Source organism: Maniola hyperantus, chromosome 14, assembly GCF_902806685.2.
Source record: "Maniola hyperantus chromosome 14, iAphHyp1.2, whole genome shotgun sequence".
In the NCBI taxonomy this organism is placed as follows: Eukaryota; Metazoa; Arthropoda; class Insecta; order Lepidoptera; family Nymphalidae; genus Maniola; species Maniola hyperantus.
The window spans coordinates 3469308-3489358 of NC_048549.1; the positions used below are offsets into that span (position 1 = coordinate 3469308).

A 20051-nucleotide genomic window follows, 5' to 3' on the forward strand; every position below is an offset into this window, starting at 1 on the left:
GATTCATTTCTTTGTCAAGTCATTTTTGAATATGTACCAATGTATGAAGAACATAAAATCATTGTTTAATACAAATGTAACTGTATTGTACAATACAACAACCTTACTGAAAGAAGAAACTTATTCACTTATTCACATTATCTCCAACGGAATTTTACAGTCATATGACATAATTATCAAGTCAAGGCCCGTTTTAGTAATTTTCAAACAAAGCGTATTTACAACAGAGTTTAATAATCTCATACATTTATTTGCTGAACATAATAAAAAATTTGATGCTTAGTTAAATGGTTGTTGGTGAAGGATAAACCGTGATTACATTTTAAGATTTAATTAGTTGCCTTGTGTTAAATTACTTTATTTTTTGCAAACAACCAATTTTCACGAAGATGAACCAAATCATCAGGCAAACTGAAGAATTCATTACTGCGTCGTGGTTGCCATCCCACGTCAAAGTTATGTCTGTCCTTTTCATATTATATTATTAAGAAGAGGATTCGAATGCTCTAAAATTGAGTTGTGGTCCGAATCAGTACCAATGTTTCCTCTTCACTTAAAAATAAACCGCTGCGGTAGGCTCGTCAGTCCCATACTGGAGGCTCAGGCCATTGAGTACAAGGTTGAGACAATAGCCCGGCCACAAAACCTATAACAATAAACGACGAAAAACTATCCGAGCAGAACTGGAATGAGATCCTTCGCGTCTGTCTAAAACCTGCTCAGAATATAAAATGTACACTTTTTAGGGTTCCGTACCTCAAAATGAAGAAAGGGACCCTTATAGGATCACTTTGTTGTCTGTCTGTTCGTCTGTCCATTGTGACTGTCAAGCATTGACTTATATATTCTGTTAAGAAAACCTAAAGGGTTCTTCCCATTGACCTAGAATGATAAAATTTGGCAGATAGGTAGATCATATGGCACACATAAAGAGAAAAATCTTTAAAAAAATTAAAATATGTTCATGGACAAATAATTAGTATTAGGGGTATCATATGAAAGGGCTTTACTGTACATTCAAAACAGATTTTCATTAATTTTTATGCATACAAAACTTTGATTTATTGTGCAAAATGTCGAAAAAATACAACTGTAGCACGGAACCTTCGGTGCGCGAGTTTCACTCGCACTTGGCCAGCTTTTTGTACATAGTGCGAGGCAGGTGTTTATAATGCGGTCTGTTCCCAAAATTGATAATAAAGCTTCGCCGTTGTAACAATCTCGTCTACCTGCTGCTGTGGGATAAATTATCTTCATTGTAGGTATATAACTATATAACTTTAATTTGTATAAATTGCTTATATCCCTGAACTTTAGATAATTCAGTTTGAGATTCAAAGGTAAATAATTAATTTTAGATAATTTGTTTTTAAATAACTACGCACTCTTTAGAAAATTGTTTAAATGGAAATGGTGACATAAATATAGGTTTTAATGCTGGAACCATTTTAAATAATGATTGGATTCAATCAGGAGATTTAAGTATAAGTCCCGCAAATTGCGAATGCGCGTGGCCGCGATTTTAGTGCCGTCAGCACTAGACTGAAGTTTCGAGCTGATGGTATATTTTTATTTCGGCTGACGTCATTTCGATGTTAATGAGACATGGTTCAGCGTAATAGCAATTTGCGGGACTTATACTGAGTTGTATGATCGTACAAGCACTGCAAGAGGGAGTGCACACGGCACCTGACCTCGAACCTGTGACCCTGCGCGTGCGCACAATGCGAACTATTGTAATGTAAATGCGAATTGAGCTATGCAACGCTTTGTGTATCGTTTATGTTAAAACGACAATTCAAACGAAGATTATCTTAATAGCTTTTGCATCTACAGTATCTTTTATCTTTTTAGGGTCCCGTACCTCAAAAGGAAAAACAGAACCCTTATAGGATCACTTTGTCGTCTGTCTGTCTGTCGGTCTGTCAAGCAATCTACAAGGTACTTCCCGTTGACATAGAACCATGAAATTTGGCAGGTAGGTAGGTCTTATAGCAGACAGCAGACATAAGGGGAAAAAATCTGAAAACCGTGAATTTAGGGTTACATCACACAAAAAAAATTGTGGTCCTGAACCACCTAATAATTACCTATTATTTTCAAGTTTCGAAGTAAGATAACTATATCAAGTGGGGTATCATATGAAATGGCTTCACCTGTGCATTCTAAAACAGATTTTTATTTATTTTTATGCATCATAGTTTTTGAATTATCGTGCAAAATGTCGAAAAAATACGACTGTAGTACGGAAGTCGGAACCCTCGGCGCGCGAGCCTAACTCGCACTTGGCCGGTTTTTTTATTAGAATTCAACTTCACAGCGTAGTTTTAAATGGATGATGTTAATTTTAACTAACTTATATTATGTATTTTGTAAATAAAGATAAAATTAATAGTTTCAAACTAATTGAAGGCCTTGAATATAATAGGATCGTTAACAACAAAAATCATAATTGCAAAACTAATGACAATAACATTGTGAGTACCTATGATAATAATTATTATTTACAAGTAACTAGATACTAAAACAAAAACTAACATTATATTTGCCTTTAACGTGCGTTTAAGTAATTTTCTTCATTAGAACCCTCAAATGATAATTCAATTTCAAATAGTTGTCCATTCCATACATACAAATCACGGGATGTAGGCTTTGTATTCACTTATGTATCAACTCGTGACTGAAGTAAACATGCTTAGGTACGAACGCTGAAGTTTTCTAAACATGTAGTACCGTGATTGTACAATAATATCGGCGAGTCTGCCGAGCCATGACCTAACATCGCGGTCAGCCAAGCGTACATTTTCTCGCTAGACTTCCATTACGAGTGCTCATATAAGCTTAGCTCTTGATTCATATAAAACTTTGCTTAACTTACATTCTGGACTAAGAGTCCGCGAGGGTCCTTTGTTATTTTATACTAGCTGAAAGTTTATCTGCGTGTTATACCGAACACTGGGAAGACCGATCAGCGACTATGAAGTTTGGATCATGGTGGCTTTGGGAGATAACAGGTAACAAAGGAGTAAAAAATCTAAAGTATAAAGGGTATTTTTTTTATATTTTCTTCGGAATAGTACAAGAAATCACGTCATGCATTGCCAGACGTACTCCTGGGGTTGCCAGGTTACGAAGATAAACTTTCAGCTTTTATAAAATAACGAAGGTCTGGCCCTCGCGGGCTCTGTCTCTATTTCTAAGTAAGTAGATTTAAAACTTGTTTTAACTTGTGGAACTTTGTAAGTTTTAGTTAAATGTCTACAGTTTTCATTTTTCAATCTCTAATTTATCAATCCTGATTAAGAAAATTAAATCATGAAAAGAAAATAAACCATGTTTCTACTAACCATCACGTAATACAAATATTTTTCCAAATCCTCTTGAATTCGCAACAGTAAATCAAATGGTGCTAACATAGAAGGCAAGACAAATATTTACTTTTCGCCTTCATTTTTGGTCCATTAAGTCTTCCAAGGAGTGAAAGACTGTTTTTACAACGTTATAAAGTATAATGCCGTCGGATGAACAGATTAATTTATACGACGCGATAAAATCTGTACCTAAAACCCATACATTAAGTCCTGTCAGCAGGCCGCCGCGTCGGGCAACGAAAGTCACTTTAAGATATAGTTCTGCTGGCATATTGTCTGATTCTGCGCATTCTCTCAAAAAGTAAAATATATATATTAGGGTGTCCCTTATTTTTCAAAGTTTGAATGTTTTAACGCATAGGCTCTAGTTTTGTTTATTTGACCCTAAAACACTCTAATATAAATTTTTTCCTTATTTGGATAACTGCAACCCGTGCCGACTTGAGTTGGAAAAATGTTCATACAAGTTGCGCTGCAAGTGCCGCCCCAGGCTCGCTCTATTTGTCGATTTATCTATACCTATCATTAATCTAATCGACCTATCATTAGTTACGCGTATTGTTTGATATTTTAAAGATGTCAGTGAAATGGAGAAGCGTTGTAAAAAAGTATTTTCTTAATTGTTCAGGTAAATCACCAAATAACTGATACGAAATTACCGTCTAACCGTCAAGTTCTCACAGTTCTGTTTTAACATTTGCGAAATCAAGTAAAGTGTTAGTGAAATCACAAATCTTGTCATTCAAGAGTGTATTACATTCTGAGGAAAGGCTGAAATACCCACCAAAGCTCTTCCTAACTGTATAAAGAAGCTTGTGGATCTTTACCAAGTCTGGCGAGGGGTGCAATATAGCACAGCATGCTTATAAAAGCTGCGAGGGGAGTTTTCAAAAATATTTGGATAATTTATTCGATATCATACACGCTGGTGTGGTGGTGATGTCCAGGTTGTTTATTGGGTGTAGAGAAAAGTTACTTGAAAAGGATGAAAGGTCAAGACAGAAAGATTGAAGAAGAGAAAAAAGAGGCTCAGGCAAACGTCTTCACAGAGGTAATTGACGTCCTTTTACAAAGCATTATACCACCTCAAGAACTAGTAGAACTACTCGATATGCCTGCCAGCAATAGGTCTTAATTGCGACGATTATCCAATCAACGGACCTTCTATTCAACGAATTCGAACACAAATGAGAAAGGATAAAGCGGATTTCATAAAAAATATTTTTTAGTATAACGTGCCCGAATTTGTTACTGTTTACTGGGATGGAAAACTGTTTCCTGGCCTGTGAGAAGTTCTAAAAAAGAATGCCTGCCAATCCTTACTTCATTTGGAGAAAAGGAGCAGTACTTCCTTGCAGTACTAAAACTGGACATCTCATCTGACAAAGATCAAGCTAAAACAGTTGCAAACGCACTTTGTGACTAGAACCTCAATGATAAGTTAGGTACAAATAATGTGCTGGGATACGACATCATCCAATACAGGCAGCTTGAATGGAACTTGTGTACTTTTGGAACAAAAATTACATAGAGAGATGATACTCTTCCTTGCCGCTATTATGTTTATGAATTGGTTCTTAAGTGTATTTTAATCAAAAATCCACCTAGTTTTTTTCAAAAGTTTAAAGGCAACTGGAAAAACATTGACCTTAGTTCTATCGTAACATGCAGTAATTTTGTAAAACAATATCTTTATGACGCAACTATTAACGCATTGGCGACGTTTTTTTAAGCATAAACTCCAATAATGTATTATGCGTGATGATTATCGGGAACTGATCGAACTATCTATAATTTTACTTATTGTTTTAGGTGAATCATTGAGTATTTTCGTATCCATCCAACGCAAAATTTGTTTTCGAGTTTGAAAATTCAGCAAAAGCAGTTTTTATTACGCTGTGTTCAAGAACACAAAAAGATGATTCTAGTCTGTAAAAAAGAGACCTTAAGAAGAAAGTATTGTGAACAAATTATGTAACTTTAACTGTTTAATAAATAAAAGTGTTACTTAAATTAATTGTCTTTTCATCAATATTTTACATACAACATTCATATTTACGACGACCTAGCTATTTATTAAGAAGTACTCAAAGACACCATCTTACATAAACTTTGGGACCCTGTCGGCACGGGTTAACACGAACGTAGGAAGTTAAAATTTCATATTTAAGTTAAGCTTAGTATAATAAACAAAATTGGAGGGTATGCGTTTTGATAACTGCAAAAAAAATTTTTTCGTCCATATAAGGGACACCCTAATATATATATATATATATATATACAAAAGGAAAAGCAGACTGACTAGTCACTTTTTCCTTTTATATATTTAGACTATCTTGTGAATATAAATGTAACATAATATAATGTGAACGGCGTTTTACTGGAATACCTAACCACGCTGCCACACATGATTCCTTATCTAATGCCTGTTTAACTGATGACACCTAAATAATCACATGTAGAAACAATTTATCAAAGGTACTTAATAGATTAAAGTGGTGGATTGTAGTACCCGCAGACTTTAATCAATAGGTTCAAAACCAAAAACCTTTATAGCCATAGACTTATATATTACTTCGTAGGGACAGGGCCATTGAACAAGTAAAATGGCACCGACTCATTGGTACTAAAATGTTTATTTAGCACCAATGCAACCTCAGTGACGTCTGGATTTCAAACGGGTCGTTCATTAGTATCTAAGAGGTGGCGCTGATTTATTTAGTTCCAAAACCGTGAAAAATTTTGTTCGCTTGGGCATATCTTGTCATTTATATCGATGTTTATAGCTCTTTCCACTCGATAACTAGTCATTGACCCGGGTGGGCACCTGCATCTTGTCAAACATCTGACGCTAGGCGGATGCGTCGTCAAGGTCGATTTTGGGCCGATCACTGAGATTTCCGACATGCGAGTCATGCTTTACCCACCTGGCACCTCCTGTTTCCTATACTTTAGTCGTACATTTTAAGTAGCAAAATACGGTAGTCGTTAAAATGGCATTTCAATTGGTATTGGTACTTATAATATAACAAAGCCGATGCAATGGCTCTCTATTACAAAACTAGTAGGTAGTAACATGACTATTTAACAAATTAGATAGTCAAGTTACTCTTATACAGGGTGTAACCAGAACGCTAGCAAAAACTAGGCGTTATTGTTATACTATCTAAACACAATCTAATACCAATAATAACCATTTACCTCATTTTGTAATTTTAGTGATTTAGTATTTTTCAAACCCGCAATGTATAGCGTGCAAAACTGGGTTCAGTGCCCCACCTACGACGCGGCATTGACTCCGAGTGGCCTACTTACGCAACGTTCGTTGACCTCTAGCGTCAGTCAGATGTTTTATTTGTAATATATCGTAAGCTTTTACTAAATTATAGGATTTTTTAAATATTTTTTTCCGTTTTTTTTGCGGTATCATATCAGCCATCATCAGTAGGTACTATTCAACTGTCTTTGTTTTTGCTAGCGTTCTGGTTACACCTGTAGATAGATAATGGGGCCGATTCTCTAGTACAAAATCTCTAAAATAAACCAAATTAACAGGTCTAAATCTAGTGCTTTCCTTTTCCACAAGCAACATTATGAAAGGGATAGCAATAGATTTAGACGTGTTATTTTAGTTTAGTTTAGAGATTGTGTACAACGGAATTAGCCACAATGTACAATTAACCATGCTCTAAGTAATACTAACGTCTGTGTGCCTATTATTAAAGTTGACGGCAATAAATGATTTGTACAGTAAAGGTCAATCATAATTACTTTTTAGTTACTTTGAGACAGGAACATGTTCATATAGTTCCTTATTACTTGGCCTTCGTGATATACGTGTATGATTTAAGATTTGTTGACATAAAGGAAGGATACAAGGAAGGTAGGGTTGTTGACAATGCAGATAATGTAATTATTATAGTATAGATATTTATCTGCATCAGTTTCCTATTTATTTATACTTTCATTATAACATTTTAAAACTTTAATTATAAGTTTGGGCGAAATAATATACAATTCTAATCGATTCGTTGAATAAGTAGGTAGGTACATAACAAGTTTCACTCCATAACAATTTTTTTTCATTTCGTGACTAATACATACATCTATCGTACATGATTAATTAAATATTATTACTTATACTTGATTAATTTTCATATGGCTGTTTAAAACTATACAACATTTGAAGCCAATAAAATACCAGTTTCAAAAATTTGACTTGTAGTAAAACTAGCTTATGCTCGCGACTTCGTCCGCGTGGACTTCACAAATTTCAAACTCCTATTTCACGCCCCTTAGGGGTTGAATTTTCAAAAATCCTTTCTTAACGGATGCCTACATCATAATAACCATCTGCATGCCAAATTTCAGCCCGATCCGTCCAGTAGTTCGAGCTGTGCATTGATAGATCAGTCACCTTTTCCTTTTATATATTTAGATGAAAAATGTATCTACATCGGTAAGTATATAAAAGTAAGACACTTGAACCAACACAAAAGCCAGTACAGTTGTGTACATATAATTTAAAATTACGAGACCTTTTAACTTCAGACCTAAGTTTACTTGAATACGAGAGTAAAAATGCAACAAAAAGAGGAAGGACTTTAGCAGAAGTCCAGTTTTATTTTAAGTAAAACAGGTTAGTTCAAGTGTTAGTAAAATAAACGGTAGGTATAAGTATATGAAGTAACAATTAGTAACGCAATTATGTTAAAGATATTAAAGATGGATGATAATGAGATTTCGGGACTTTTAAAATGTAAGTAATACGAGATAAAAGCAGTAAAAACTAATGATAAGTAAGATAATGAAGAATGTAATGACATAAGAGATTTAGTATAATTGTTACTTAAATATAATAAACTAGATGGTGCCCGCGACTTCGTCCACGTGTGTTCAGGTTTTCATCCTTCTCCGGGATGTAAGCTAATTCTGTACCAAATCTTATCACAGTCGGTTGGGCCGTGAAAAATTAGCAGACTGATAGACACACTTTCGCATTTATAATATTAGTATGGATAATAATAATGTACGGGTTGCATTTGACGTGGGGTATCAAGTTATGTAACTAACAAGATAGAACACGCGTCAAGGGTTAGAAACACCTTAAGTGCAGCTAATACACGAAGTTATTTGAAGGGTAAGAAATCTATACTCTAAAAAGATATGCAAGGTTTACAACTTAGATGAGATTGAATGTATTGATATCTTGCCAAAGTATTAACTCAGATAACTTTTAGGCAAGCAATTATATAGTACACATTTGCTAAATATGTGACAACATAGATTGTAGATGTTTCTGACAAAGTTATCACATAAGACAATCTAAATTACAGACATTAGACATCTAGTATTGAATTACATGGAGACAAAGACATCAATATTAGAATATTACCTTCTGAGATCGTGGGCAGCACGTTGACGAAGCTAACAATCCCGACGCCTGTTAGCTGACTCATTCACAAAATCAATTCAACACTTCTACGAAACGTCTGCGGACTATATCCGCTTGGACGATTACAAAAGCCTCGAATACGGTTATACACTTGGATATCACATAGCCCACATAGATAAATCCGCCACTTTTTTGGCACTCGAGATTTCTATAATCACACTTGCGTATCGAGAGAATCGTAGATTGTATGTGAAATCCGTTACGATTAATAACTGTGCGGTCACTGAACACTTTTTCTCTTAAGCCGGAGAAATGTGAACTATCACATGAGCGCGACCTAGATTTATTTACATCGAAATGCGCGCGCGCCGTCCTCTCGCATTGAAGCGCAGGAGACTACTGCCTTGTGGACTGTGGTGGACGTCGGACGAATGAGAAACGAGTCGGCGAACGCCCGTTCACTAGTTTACCTACTGTTATCTCTCAACGACCGAGCAGTCGAGCACTCGCCTGGTTACTTGATACTGCACTTACTTGACTGGTTTTCTATAAACTGCATTCTATATTTATTGTAGGTATTAAACTGAAATTACATTTGCAAATAATATTGAGATGGATGAAAAACAAAGGTTTTTATTTAATAATAATAATAATAATAATAGTTTTTTATTTTCAGGCATAAAACAACCCATATACACATTTACAAATTACAATAAAATAAAATTAACACTATAAAACATACACATACCTTACGACTAACTGAAATGGTTAAAAAACTCATTTCAGATGTCACAGTAAGCAAGTAAAAAAACGGACTGGGATGGCTTTAAACAAGAACTGAATTACAGCATTAATCTAAAAGTACCATTAAAATGTCCAGGACAACTAAATGAAGAGGTCAATCAATTTGTTGTAGACATACAACAGGCGGCCTGGAAAAATACTCCATCACAATATAAAAATATACCTAAAAGTACAGTGTATCCGAAACATATATTAAACCTAATAACTGAAAAGAGAAGGGCAAGAAATAGATGGCATCAGACTAGATCTCCATTAGATAAAAGAATATTGAATAAACTTACAAAAAAAATCAAGCGCGAAATCAAAAAGTATGAACAAATAACTATGGACAATTACCTTCAAAATTTGACAAATGACCGGAGCACCAATTATTCACTCTGGAAAGCGACAAAGAATATGGACAAGTCACTAATGCATATTCCCCCAATTAAAAAAGAAAACAATGAGTGGGCGATAAATAACGACCAAAAGGCTAAACGATTTGCAGACCACTTAGAGAATATATTTCAGCCATACGAAGGAGAAGAAATTGATAAAGACTCTACTAGGGAAATCAAAGAAGATGTAGACATCAAACTAGTGACACCCAAAGAAATATGTAGAGAAATAAAGCTCAAATTGGGTCCCAAGAAAGCTCCTGGATATGATTTAATTACGAGAGAAATTTTATTAAACCTTCCAAGGAAAGCCATAGTTAAGCTCACCACAATAATAAACGCTGCATTTAGACTCAGGTACGTGCCTAATGTGTGGAAAGTGGCCGAGGTCATTATGATAGCTAAGCCAGGAAAACCACCTCATGAAGCAACATCATATAGGCCTATCTCTTTGTTGCCTATTATGTCAAAACTATTCGAAAAGCTCCTACTGAAGAGGATGAAACCAATATTAGAAAACAAAAACCTGATACCAGATCATCAGTTTGGATTCAGAGAGAAACATTCAACTATTGATCAAGTACATAGAATTGTTAACACCATAGAAAAAACAATTGAAGAAAAGAAAGTTTGTTCCACGGTATTTCTTGATATTGAAAAGGCTTTTGATAAAGTTTGGCATGAAGGTCTTATTCATAAAATTAGAAACGAGCTACCCAAATCATTCGCAGATATCCTGGAATCATACATAACAGATAGAGCATTTAGAGTAAGACAAGAAGATGCCTACTCTGAGCTTAAATGTATAAAAGCTGGAGTTCCGCAAGGGAGTGTTTTAGGGCCGGTCCTGTACCTATTATATACCTGCGATATTCCAGACCTTGAAAACAATACTATTGCCACTTTTGCTGATGATACTGCCATTATGGCCGTAGGAGGCACACATGAAGAGGCAGTGGGTAACGTACAAATAGCGCTAAATAAAGTCTATAAATGGACTAAAAAGTGGAGAATAAAGCTAAATGAATCAAAGTCAGTTCATATAGATTTCACAAATAAAACAAAAAAGTATCACGCTGTCTTCATAAACGACCAAAAAATCTCCTACGTGGATACAGCTAAATACCTTGGTATGACACTTGATGTGAAGTTGCGCTGGAAAGCTCATGTCAAGAAAAAAAGGAAAGAACTTGATATAAAGTATAAACAGATGTATTGGCTACTTGGTAGATATTCCTCGCTGTCAATACACAACAAGATTCTTTTGTACAGACAAGTCCTGATGCCCATTTGGACTTATGGCATACAGCTGTGGGGCTGTACCAAAAAAAGTAACATCCAAATCATTCAACGGTTCCAAAACAAAGTACTCAGGAATATTGTAAATGCACCCTGGTACATCAGAAATGATGATATTCATAGGGACCTTCAAATTGAATACGTCCATAAAGTTATCACCAAATCTGCCAAAGCCCACGACTATAGGCTTCACCACCACGTTAACGTTGAAGCAATCCAGCTGCTTGACGTAACGGAGTCAGTGAGAAGACTAAAAAGGACCAAACCTTTTGAGTTAGTGTATAGTGATTAGTGATAGTGTACATAGTGTAAGTGCTGAAAGAACACGTGAACAAAGTGTCATATCTCAAATCAAGAAAGACTAAGATGCGTCAGTGGACAATTTCTTAGTATATAAGATAATTTATAAGTTTAGGTTAAAATAAAATTACTTATTAGTCATACATTAGGCTAGATCGTAATATAATTGAGTAGCTAATTGGCACTCAACAATAAGGGAAAAAAAAAAAAAAAAAAAGATGTCACAGGTCACAGGTATTACTTTTTGTTCTTATCCTGGTGTACAGATAGCCAATAACTAAAAATAGGGCTGGGCATCCCTTCACAAACGACCTTGAGTATTGCATTGTTAGAGCTCCGAAGTCTTTCCCAAAAGCCCAGATAATCTAGCGGAGTTCACAGAGTGCTTGAGTGAAATGAATGCAATTATTGAAGACTGCGGTATTAGTATAGTTTTTATGCTAGGCGACTTTAACGCGCATCCTGGGGAATCATTTTTTAATGAAATGCGTCATTTTTGTAGTGAGCAATCGTGGGTATGTGCCGATTATGAACTGTTGTCAAATAAAAGAGATATATTTACATATATTAGTGATATTCACGGCTGCTCGCGATGGCTAGACCACTGCCTTGTAACTAGTATGGCTAGAAAATACGTTGAACGTATAAACATTGTAAACACTGTGTCGTGGTCTGATCACTATCCTGTCGAAGTTTATTGTAATCTGAACGTATTTCACACTCATGTAGAAACCACTCAACCTACGGCTTTTAACAAAATAAGGTGGGGACATAGGGACACTGATCAGATTAGCCTCTATACTGAGTGTTGTAACAATTGGTTGAAGATGGTAGATTTTCCCGTAGAGATGGTAGAATGCTGTAATGAACTATGTAGCGAGCCGGAACACAAAAGGATCCTAGACCGATTGTACGAGGACATTACACGCATATTACAGGATGCGGCAATATACAGCCACAAAGTTGCCCAGCGATATAAAAAACGATATATCACGGGGTGGAACAAACATGTGAGACCGGCTCATGTAAAAGCTCGACTCTACTTTCAGTCATGGGTGTGGGCGGGGAGGCCGACATGTGGAGTCACGTACGACGAGATGCGGGAATCTCGTAGGTTATTTAAAAATAAACTTAAATGGTGCCAGAACAACGAGGAGCAAATCAAAATGGACATGCTAGCAACGGCGTACGAAACTAAGCATTTCGGCAAGTTCTGGCAGCACACTAATAGACTGAATGCACAGGCGAGTCTTCCGACCGAAGTAGGTGGCGTGAGCGGATCTCAAAAGATTGCTAATATGTTTAGGGAACAATTCAAAGTGGCGCCTCTTAAAGTGGACACCATGAACAGTGTTGCTAAGGACATCGTGGTTGACAGGGACGCTCTGGTGCGTTTTACGCTTAGTGAAGTTAAGGGAGCACTAAAGAGTATGAAACATGGGAAGTCACCGGGACACGATGGCCTGAGCATCGAGCACTTAAGGTATGCGGGTGTGCACCTTCCCAGAGCCCTTAAATTACTCTACAACCTTTGTATTAACCACAGTTACCTACCAGAAGCCATGATGAAGACAGTAGTAGTGCCCATTATCAAAAACAGAACAGGCGATGCGGCGGATAGATCCAACTACAGGCCGATATCGCTAGCGACGATAGTAGCTAAGGTGCTGGACAGTTTGCTTGAGGCACAGCTGAGTAAGTCAATTAAAATACACGACGCTCAGTTCGGCTTTCGGCCTGAACTCTCTACAGAAAGCGCAATTCTGTGCCTCAAGCAAACTGTGAGGTACTATACCGACAGGAAAACTCCTGTGTACGCATGTTTTTTGGATCTATCCAAAGCATTTGACCTAGTGGCTTACGACGTCCTGTGGGACAAACTCGAAAAGGAATCTACTTTAAGACCAGAACTGATTTCTCTATTTAAATACTGGTACGGTAACCAATCTAATGTGGTTAAATGGGGAAATGAACTCAGTGACCCATACAAAATGGAGTGTGGAGTAAGGCAGGGAGGGCTGACGTCCCCTGGGCTGTTTAATCTATATGTGAACCAGCTGATTGAGAGGCTCAGCGGAGCTGGTGTCGGGTGTTCGATTGATGGCGTAAGCATGAACAATCTTAGCTACGCGGACGACATGGTTCTGCTGAGCCCCTCGGTCGGGGGTCTTAGAAAGTTGCTGCAACTCTGTGAGGAGTATGCCGGGATGAATGGACTCAGTTACAACTCTAATAAAAGTGTGTTCCTTGTTTTCAGGGGAAAAAACAAAATAACTACTTTTAAACCAAAAATACAACTATGTGGTAATTCCCTGAAGCAAGTGACTGAGTTCAAGTATCTCGGACATGTAGTAACCGACAGCCTGAGGGACGACAGTGACATGGAACGTGAGCGCCGGGCTCTGTCGGTCCGAGGCAATATGTTGGCCCGCAGATTTGCGCGATGTACTGGACAGGTAAAGCTGACCTTATTTAGGGCTTACTGCCAGTCATTCTATACGTGCAGTCTGTGGACGAACTACACGCAGCGGACCTACAGTGCCCTGCGCGTCCAATACAACAATGTGCTGAGGGCGGTGTTGAGAAAGCCTCGCCACTGCAGTGCGTCGGCAATGTTTGCGGATGCTCGCGTGGATGATTTCTACGCGATCATGCGCAAGCGTGCCGCGTCCTTGATGAGCAGGCTGTTGAGGAGTACCAACACTCTTCTCAGCGCATTGTCCACGAAATTGGATAGCCCTCTCTGGAGGTGCTGGAGTGGTGCGCACATAGGTGCAAAGAGACCCCCGCAGGAATTATAAATAGGATTAGTTTTAATTTTAGTAGAATTAGTTGTTAAGTTAAGTTTAAGCTAGTAATAAGTAAGTACTAACATAGGTTAAGGAATTGTTTCTGTACTAACACACAATTATGGGTGTACTTATGCCTGCAATAAAAGTTTATTTATTTATTTTATTTAAAAGGATGCTACGCGAGTTCTTACAATACAATAGAAGTCGGGCACCCCCGCTTCGGCAAACATAGTAGAAGCACTGCAATACCTCGGCAATCCCATGAGTATTCGGAATGCGTCGTTATATTGTACTCGTATTGCAGTGAACGACTTTTTAAGAAAATTTGTCCATAACTGGCACGTATAAAAGCATTGGCAGTAGGCGTTAAATAAGGTTATTTTAACGGCCTTACTGCATTTGCTAAATCTACGCGCCAGCATATTGCAACGAATCGAGAGTGCCCTCCTTTCCCTCTCAATGTCGCTGTCATCTTTTAGATGCTCTGTCAGGATGTGTCCTAGGTATTTGAATTTCTGTACAACCCGAACTGCTTTACCATTTAAAATAACTTCTGGGATTCTTTCCGGACCTTTTCCTGCCTTGAATACAAGCATCTCAGTTTTGTTAACATTATATTTCAGCCCATGAGCATTAGCATAATGCTCACAAACCGAGAGCAACTTTCTGAGGCCTTTAATAGAAGGGCTGAGAATCACCATATCATCCGCATAACTCAAACTATTTACACATACACCATTGATGTGGCATCCGATCTTGGTGTCTCTCAGCTCCTCTATTAGGTTATTTACATAGATATTAAAAAGATCCGGGGAGGTAATCCCACCCTGGCGAACACCGCAGTCTAATTTGTATGAATTAGAAGTCGCTTCCTCAACAGACCTATAACTTCTTTTGGGACCTGAGACCGGTACAGTTTCTCCCAGAGAATATCATAATTAACTAGATCGAAAGCCCGGCTCAGGTCGAGAAAACACGCATATACAGATGTGTCACGCCCTGTATAATACTGTATAGTGTGCTTCAGACCAACTATAGCTGAGTCTGTCGAGAGACCAGGTCGGAAACCAAACTGTGCGTCGTCGATTACCACATTCCTAAGCAGTTCGGGTTGCACAAGACGTTCCAAAATTTTACCTATTACTGTACCCAGGGAAATAGGACGATAGTTAGCAGGCGATCCCAAGTCCCCAGTTTTATTTTTTGCGATCGGGACAACTATTGTTTTCATTAACTTATGGGGAAGATACGAATATCTTTAAAAGAAGAAACGGGCAGCTATTAGTCATTGTCCATGTTGTTCCAAGAGTTCTTGAAAGCTCTTGAAAATTTCTACCATACATTTTTAAGTACCTACGCACATATTTTTGACCAGTCCAAAATTATTTTGAAAAATTTACCTATTATTCGTAGTTGCTCATAATTATTATGAAATGGCCTTTAAGCCTACCAAAAACGCAATTCAGTGGTAACCCTGTAACTGATATGAAACTGCGAAGAAAGCTTGGGTGACTCGATATAAAAATCAATACACATTTTTATGGTTTTACATATCAAATTAACATGCGAGCATAAGGAATAAGCAGAACCAATTTCTCTTTACTTGGCTTTTATTACTATTTGGAATTACTTATAAGGATTTCAACTATATGAGTGAAGTTTTTTAAGAGTGAAATTTTTATTACACTGTTAATCAGAATGTTTTATTGGCATCAGCGAATAAAAATACTAACAAAGTATCAAGAATGCAGAAAAAAGAAACTATATCGAAATCGGTTCCGGTTTCTCTTTTTGGTAAATCGGAGAACTATGTAAAATCAATTAAGAGTTAAGCCGCACCAACCCGTGCTTTCGTGATTCCTTTCGTCAAAGGTTGCCTGGAAGAGATCGCTTTAGCGATAAGGCCGCCTTTGCATGCTACAGCTATTAGATTAAGATCCTGTATTGTGTTTTTTCAATGTTTACTTTGTGTTGTGTGCAATAAAGTGTAAAATAAATAAATAATAATAAATAATAAGATGAATCAAAATTATTATGAGTACAGGTACTTACAACGATTTTTAGGGTTCCTCGTGCCTCAAAAGGAAAAACGGAACCCTTATAGAATCACTTTGTTGTCTGTCTGTCAGTCTGTCAAGAAACCTACAGGGTACTTCCCGTTGACTCAGAATCATGAAATTTGGCAAGTAGGTAGGTCTTATAGCAGACATAAGGGGAAAAATCTGAAAACCGTGAACTTAGGGTTACATCACACAAAAAAAATTAAATTGTGGTCATGAACTAATAATTAGTATTTTCAATTTTCGAAGTAAGATAACTATATCAAGTGGGGTATCATATGAAAGGGCTTTACTTGTGCATTCTAAAACAGATTTTTATTTATTTTATACCTAATAGTTTTTGATTTATCGTGCAAAATGTCAAAAAAATATGACTGCAGTACGGAACCCTACCTACGGAGTTTTTTCCTTGTCAAAAGAAACTAACTCAGAATTTGTCGTAAGTAACTTTTGAATTACTGAATATTTTATTATTGTTTTCATTGACTTACTACGAACAACACAAAACTTCGATTGTATTATTGTATGTAAATGCACATTAAAAACAAACAGCAGTGATAACGCCAATAGTACATAAGTACCTAAACTAAATACATTGAATCATACTTCTGTAACAGACCAAATCAACTTATTATCATACGTTGAGGTCAAAGGTACTTCGTACATACAGTCCACTCGTGACTACTAATTTTAGAACATAAGGAAACATAATAATGCTATTACAGAATAATAAATAACTATATTTAGTATTTTTCCATTTACTACGTAGAGTCGCTAATTAAAAGCTTATTTGCCACACGTTTTATATTGTCATATGGCACCGTGACTTTCTAATTTACTGAACTAAAAATATATATCTTAGCAGCCACTAATAGAACATATTTAAAAATAGAACTAGTACACACCATCTGTATGATAAGTAATACTAAATATATTATCTGTGTGACTATACTAAACTATACTGGCGTCGATTCAGATGTTTTTCTCTAAACTAAATTTAGAGTATCTGAATCCGTTTCTTTTCAATATTGCTAAAAAACAACACACACAATAGGCTCTCGGCCGGGACCTAAAGTTACGAGGTTTGACAGTTCTAAATTAAATTAGGTTTCTCTGTCCTTTTCTTATTATATTGGTAAGAAAATGATGCGAATACTCTAATATTTAGTTGCGCTCAGAATCGCCACTGTATCATATATCACTAGTCTCTATCCATATTATAAATGCGAAAGTGTGTTTTTTTTTGGTTTGTTCTTCAATCACGTCGCAACGGAGCAATGGATCGACGTGATTTTTTGCAGAGTGAGAGAGACCTGTAGAGACCTGGAGAGTGACATAGGCTACTTTTTATCTCGGAAAATCGAAGAGTTCCTACGGGATTTTAAAACCAGAATCTATGCGGACGAAGTCGTGGGCATCAGCTAGTTTTTGATATATATTTGAACTAGCTTATGCCCCCGACTTCATCCGCATGGACTATACAAATTTTAAACCCCTTTTTTCCCCTTTTGAGATTGAATTTTCAAAAATCCTTTCTTAGCCGATGTCTACGTCATAATAGCTATCTGCATGCCCGATCAGTACAGTAGTTAGAGCTGTGCGTTATAAATCGGTCAGGCAGTCAGCTTTTCCTTTTATATACATACAGATTTGAAGTAACAATCTGTCAATTACGTGGACTTAATTAAAGCAGCACTAATCAGTATGGAGACATCAACCCAAAAAACGATGGTAATACAAATATCTTCCGAAGAGCATTATGTAATAGCGACGCGCGAATATTCTAAACGAATATTATTGTGTATTGTTTAGGAAAAGATCGTGACATGTCTGCATACAGAGAACTAATTAAGTCTTTATTCGTCTTTGTGACAAGATATTTGAGAACAATAAAATATCTTTTAGCCTCACGTCCATAACGACATTCCCTCCGTCACTCGCTCCATACGAACGTGGTTTGGTTCACATTTGAATATTAACCAATCAAATTCGATGCAATTTTGTAGACGCGTTTTAGAAACTAATATCTATGTTTGCCAGATTTCCGTAAAAAATACAGTACGCGGCAGAAAGTAATGTACATCGGCCTTTAGAATGACTTTTTGGCTTTGTAGAGCGTAATCTCTGTCACTCATACATATATGACGTTTTATCGGTCTCAACGACAGAGACAATGCCCTACAAATCTGCTATCTCCTTCTAAAGGTCGATGTACATTACTTTCTGCCGCGTACTGTACCTAGTTATAAAATAACACGGGTTCAAAGATTTATACTAAATTCTTGAGACTGTTTAACTTTAAAATTAATTTTTTTTCGGAAATCTGGTATCCACAAATATTGATATCATCATCTTCATGATCAACCCCTCGCCGGCTCACTACAGACCACGGGTCTCCTCTCAGAGTGATAAGGGTATTGGCCATAGTCTACCACGCTGGCCAAATGCGGATTGGCAGACTTCACACACATTTGAGAACATTATGGGGAACTCTCAGGCATTCCGGTTTCCTCGCGATGTTTTCCTTCACCGTTAAAGCAAGTGATATTTATTACTTAAAAAGTACAACTCCAAAAATTAGAGGTACGTGCCCGGGATCGAATCGCCAACCTCCGATTAGGAGGCGGACGTCCTAACCACTAGGCTATCACAGCTTTTTTAACTTTGAAAATAAAGTTTTGACGTAAATCTGGAATACCACAAACATAGATATCATCATCATGATCAACCCATCGCTGGCTCACTACAGAGCACAGGTCTCCTCTCAGAGTGATAAGGCGGACGTCCTAACTCCTAACACAGCTTTTTTTCGCAACACATTTCAGTGTGGAGGTGTTTCGATTTTTGTGATGAGAAGTATATTATATTAGTTCCTTGAACGTATCTACAAAATTTCATTGAGTGTGATTCGTTAGTACCAATTCAAATGCGGGCCAAACTACGTGTGTTTGGAGCGCTTTACAAATAAACCCCTCTTGACAAAAGTGTGTCAGATAATACGGGTGTATCGCTTGAAAACATCACGACCGCGCATTATCGATTGAATACTTCATACATTTCATGTTATCATTAAAATTTCATGAGACGATTTCTAGGAGCACGACTGACTACTGTATTTATAACGTCTTTGTATCAGTGCCGTTTCACCATCGATAGCGGTCTAGATATTTTTGTTTAGGTTGTATATCTTTAGTTGAAAATACTATTAGACCAGAACGTAATGTAAGATACGATCTGATTCCGATACTAACGAATTTAGTGCGATTCTAATCAAGTTTCTATTCTTCACTAGCTGATGCCCTCGACGCGTGGATTTAGGTTTTTAAAAATCCCGTGGGAACTCTTTGATTTCCCGGGATAAAAAGTGCCTATGTCACTCTTTAGGTCTTCATCTATACCCATGCAAAAAATCACGTCAATCCGCTGCACCGTTGCGACGTGATTTAAGGACAAACCAACAAACAAACACACTTTCGCATTTATAATAAGGATACTGATTTAGATTACTTGTTGCCTCGTTTTAATCCTAATACTTTTTCATTAACTGTTTGAAACCTTAGAGCACAAACTAACAAGTCTAGCTGGCTGCTAGAGCACACACTCTCTCCAAGTAAGCTAACGCCCGGAGTCTATTTGCACAAACTGAATTAAAC

At 37.0% G+C, this 20051-nt stretch overlaps 1 protein-coding gene across 4 annotated transcripts in view; it reads right to left on the minus strand.

The window, feature by feature from the left end:
* The window catches only part of Eip63E (cyclin dependent kinase Eip63E), a 138055-nt gene that overhangs the window by 107248 nt on the left and 10756 nt on the right, over positions 1-20051 (minus strand). The window contains exon 1 of one of the 4 annotated variants that reach the window (XM_034975387.2): positions 8767-9165. The exons of the other annotated variants lie outside the window; for them this stretch is intronic. Within the exon in view, the coding sequence (XP_034831278.1) occupies positions 8767-8830 (64 nt within the window). The 5' untranslated portion in view covers positions 8831-9165. Of the gene's footprint in view, positions 1-8766; positions 9166-20051 lie in introns of those variants that run through there. 4 annotated transcript variants of the gene reach the window in all.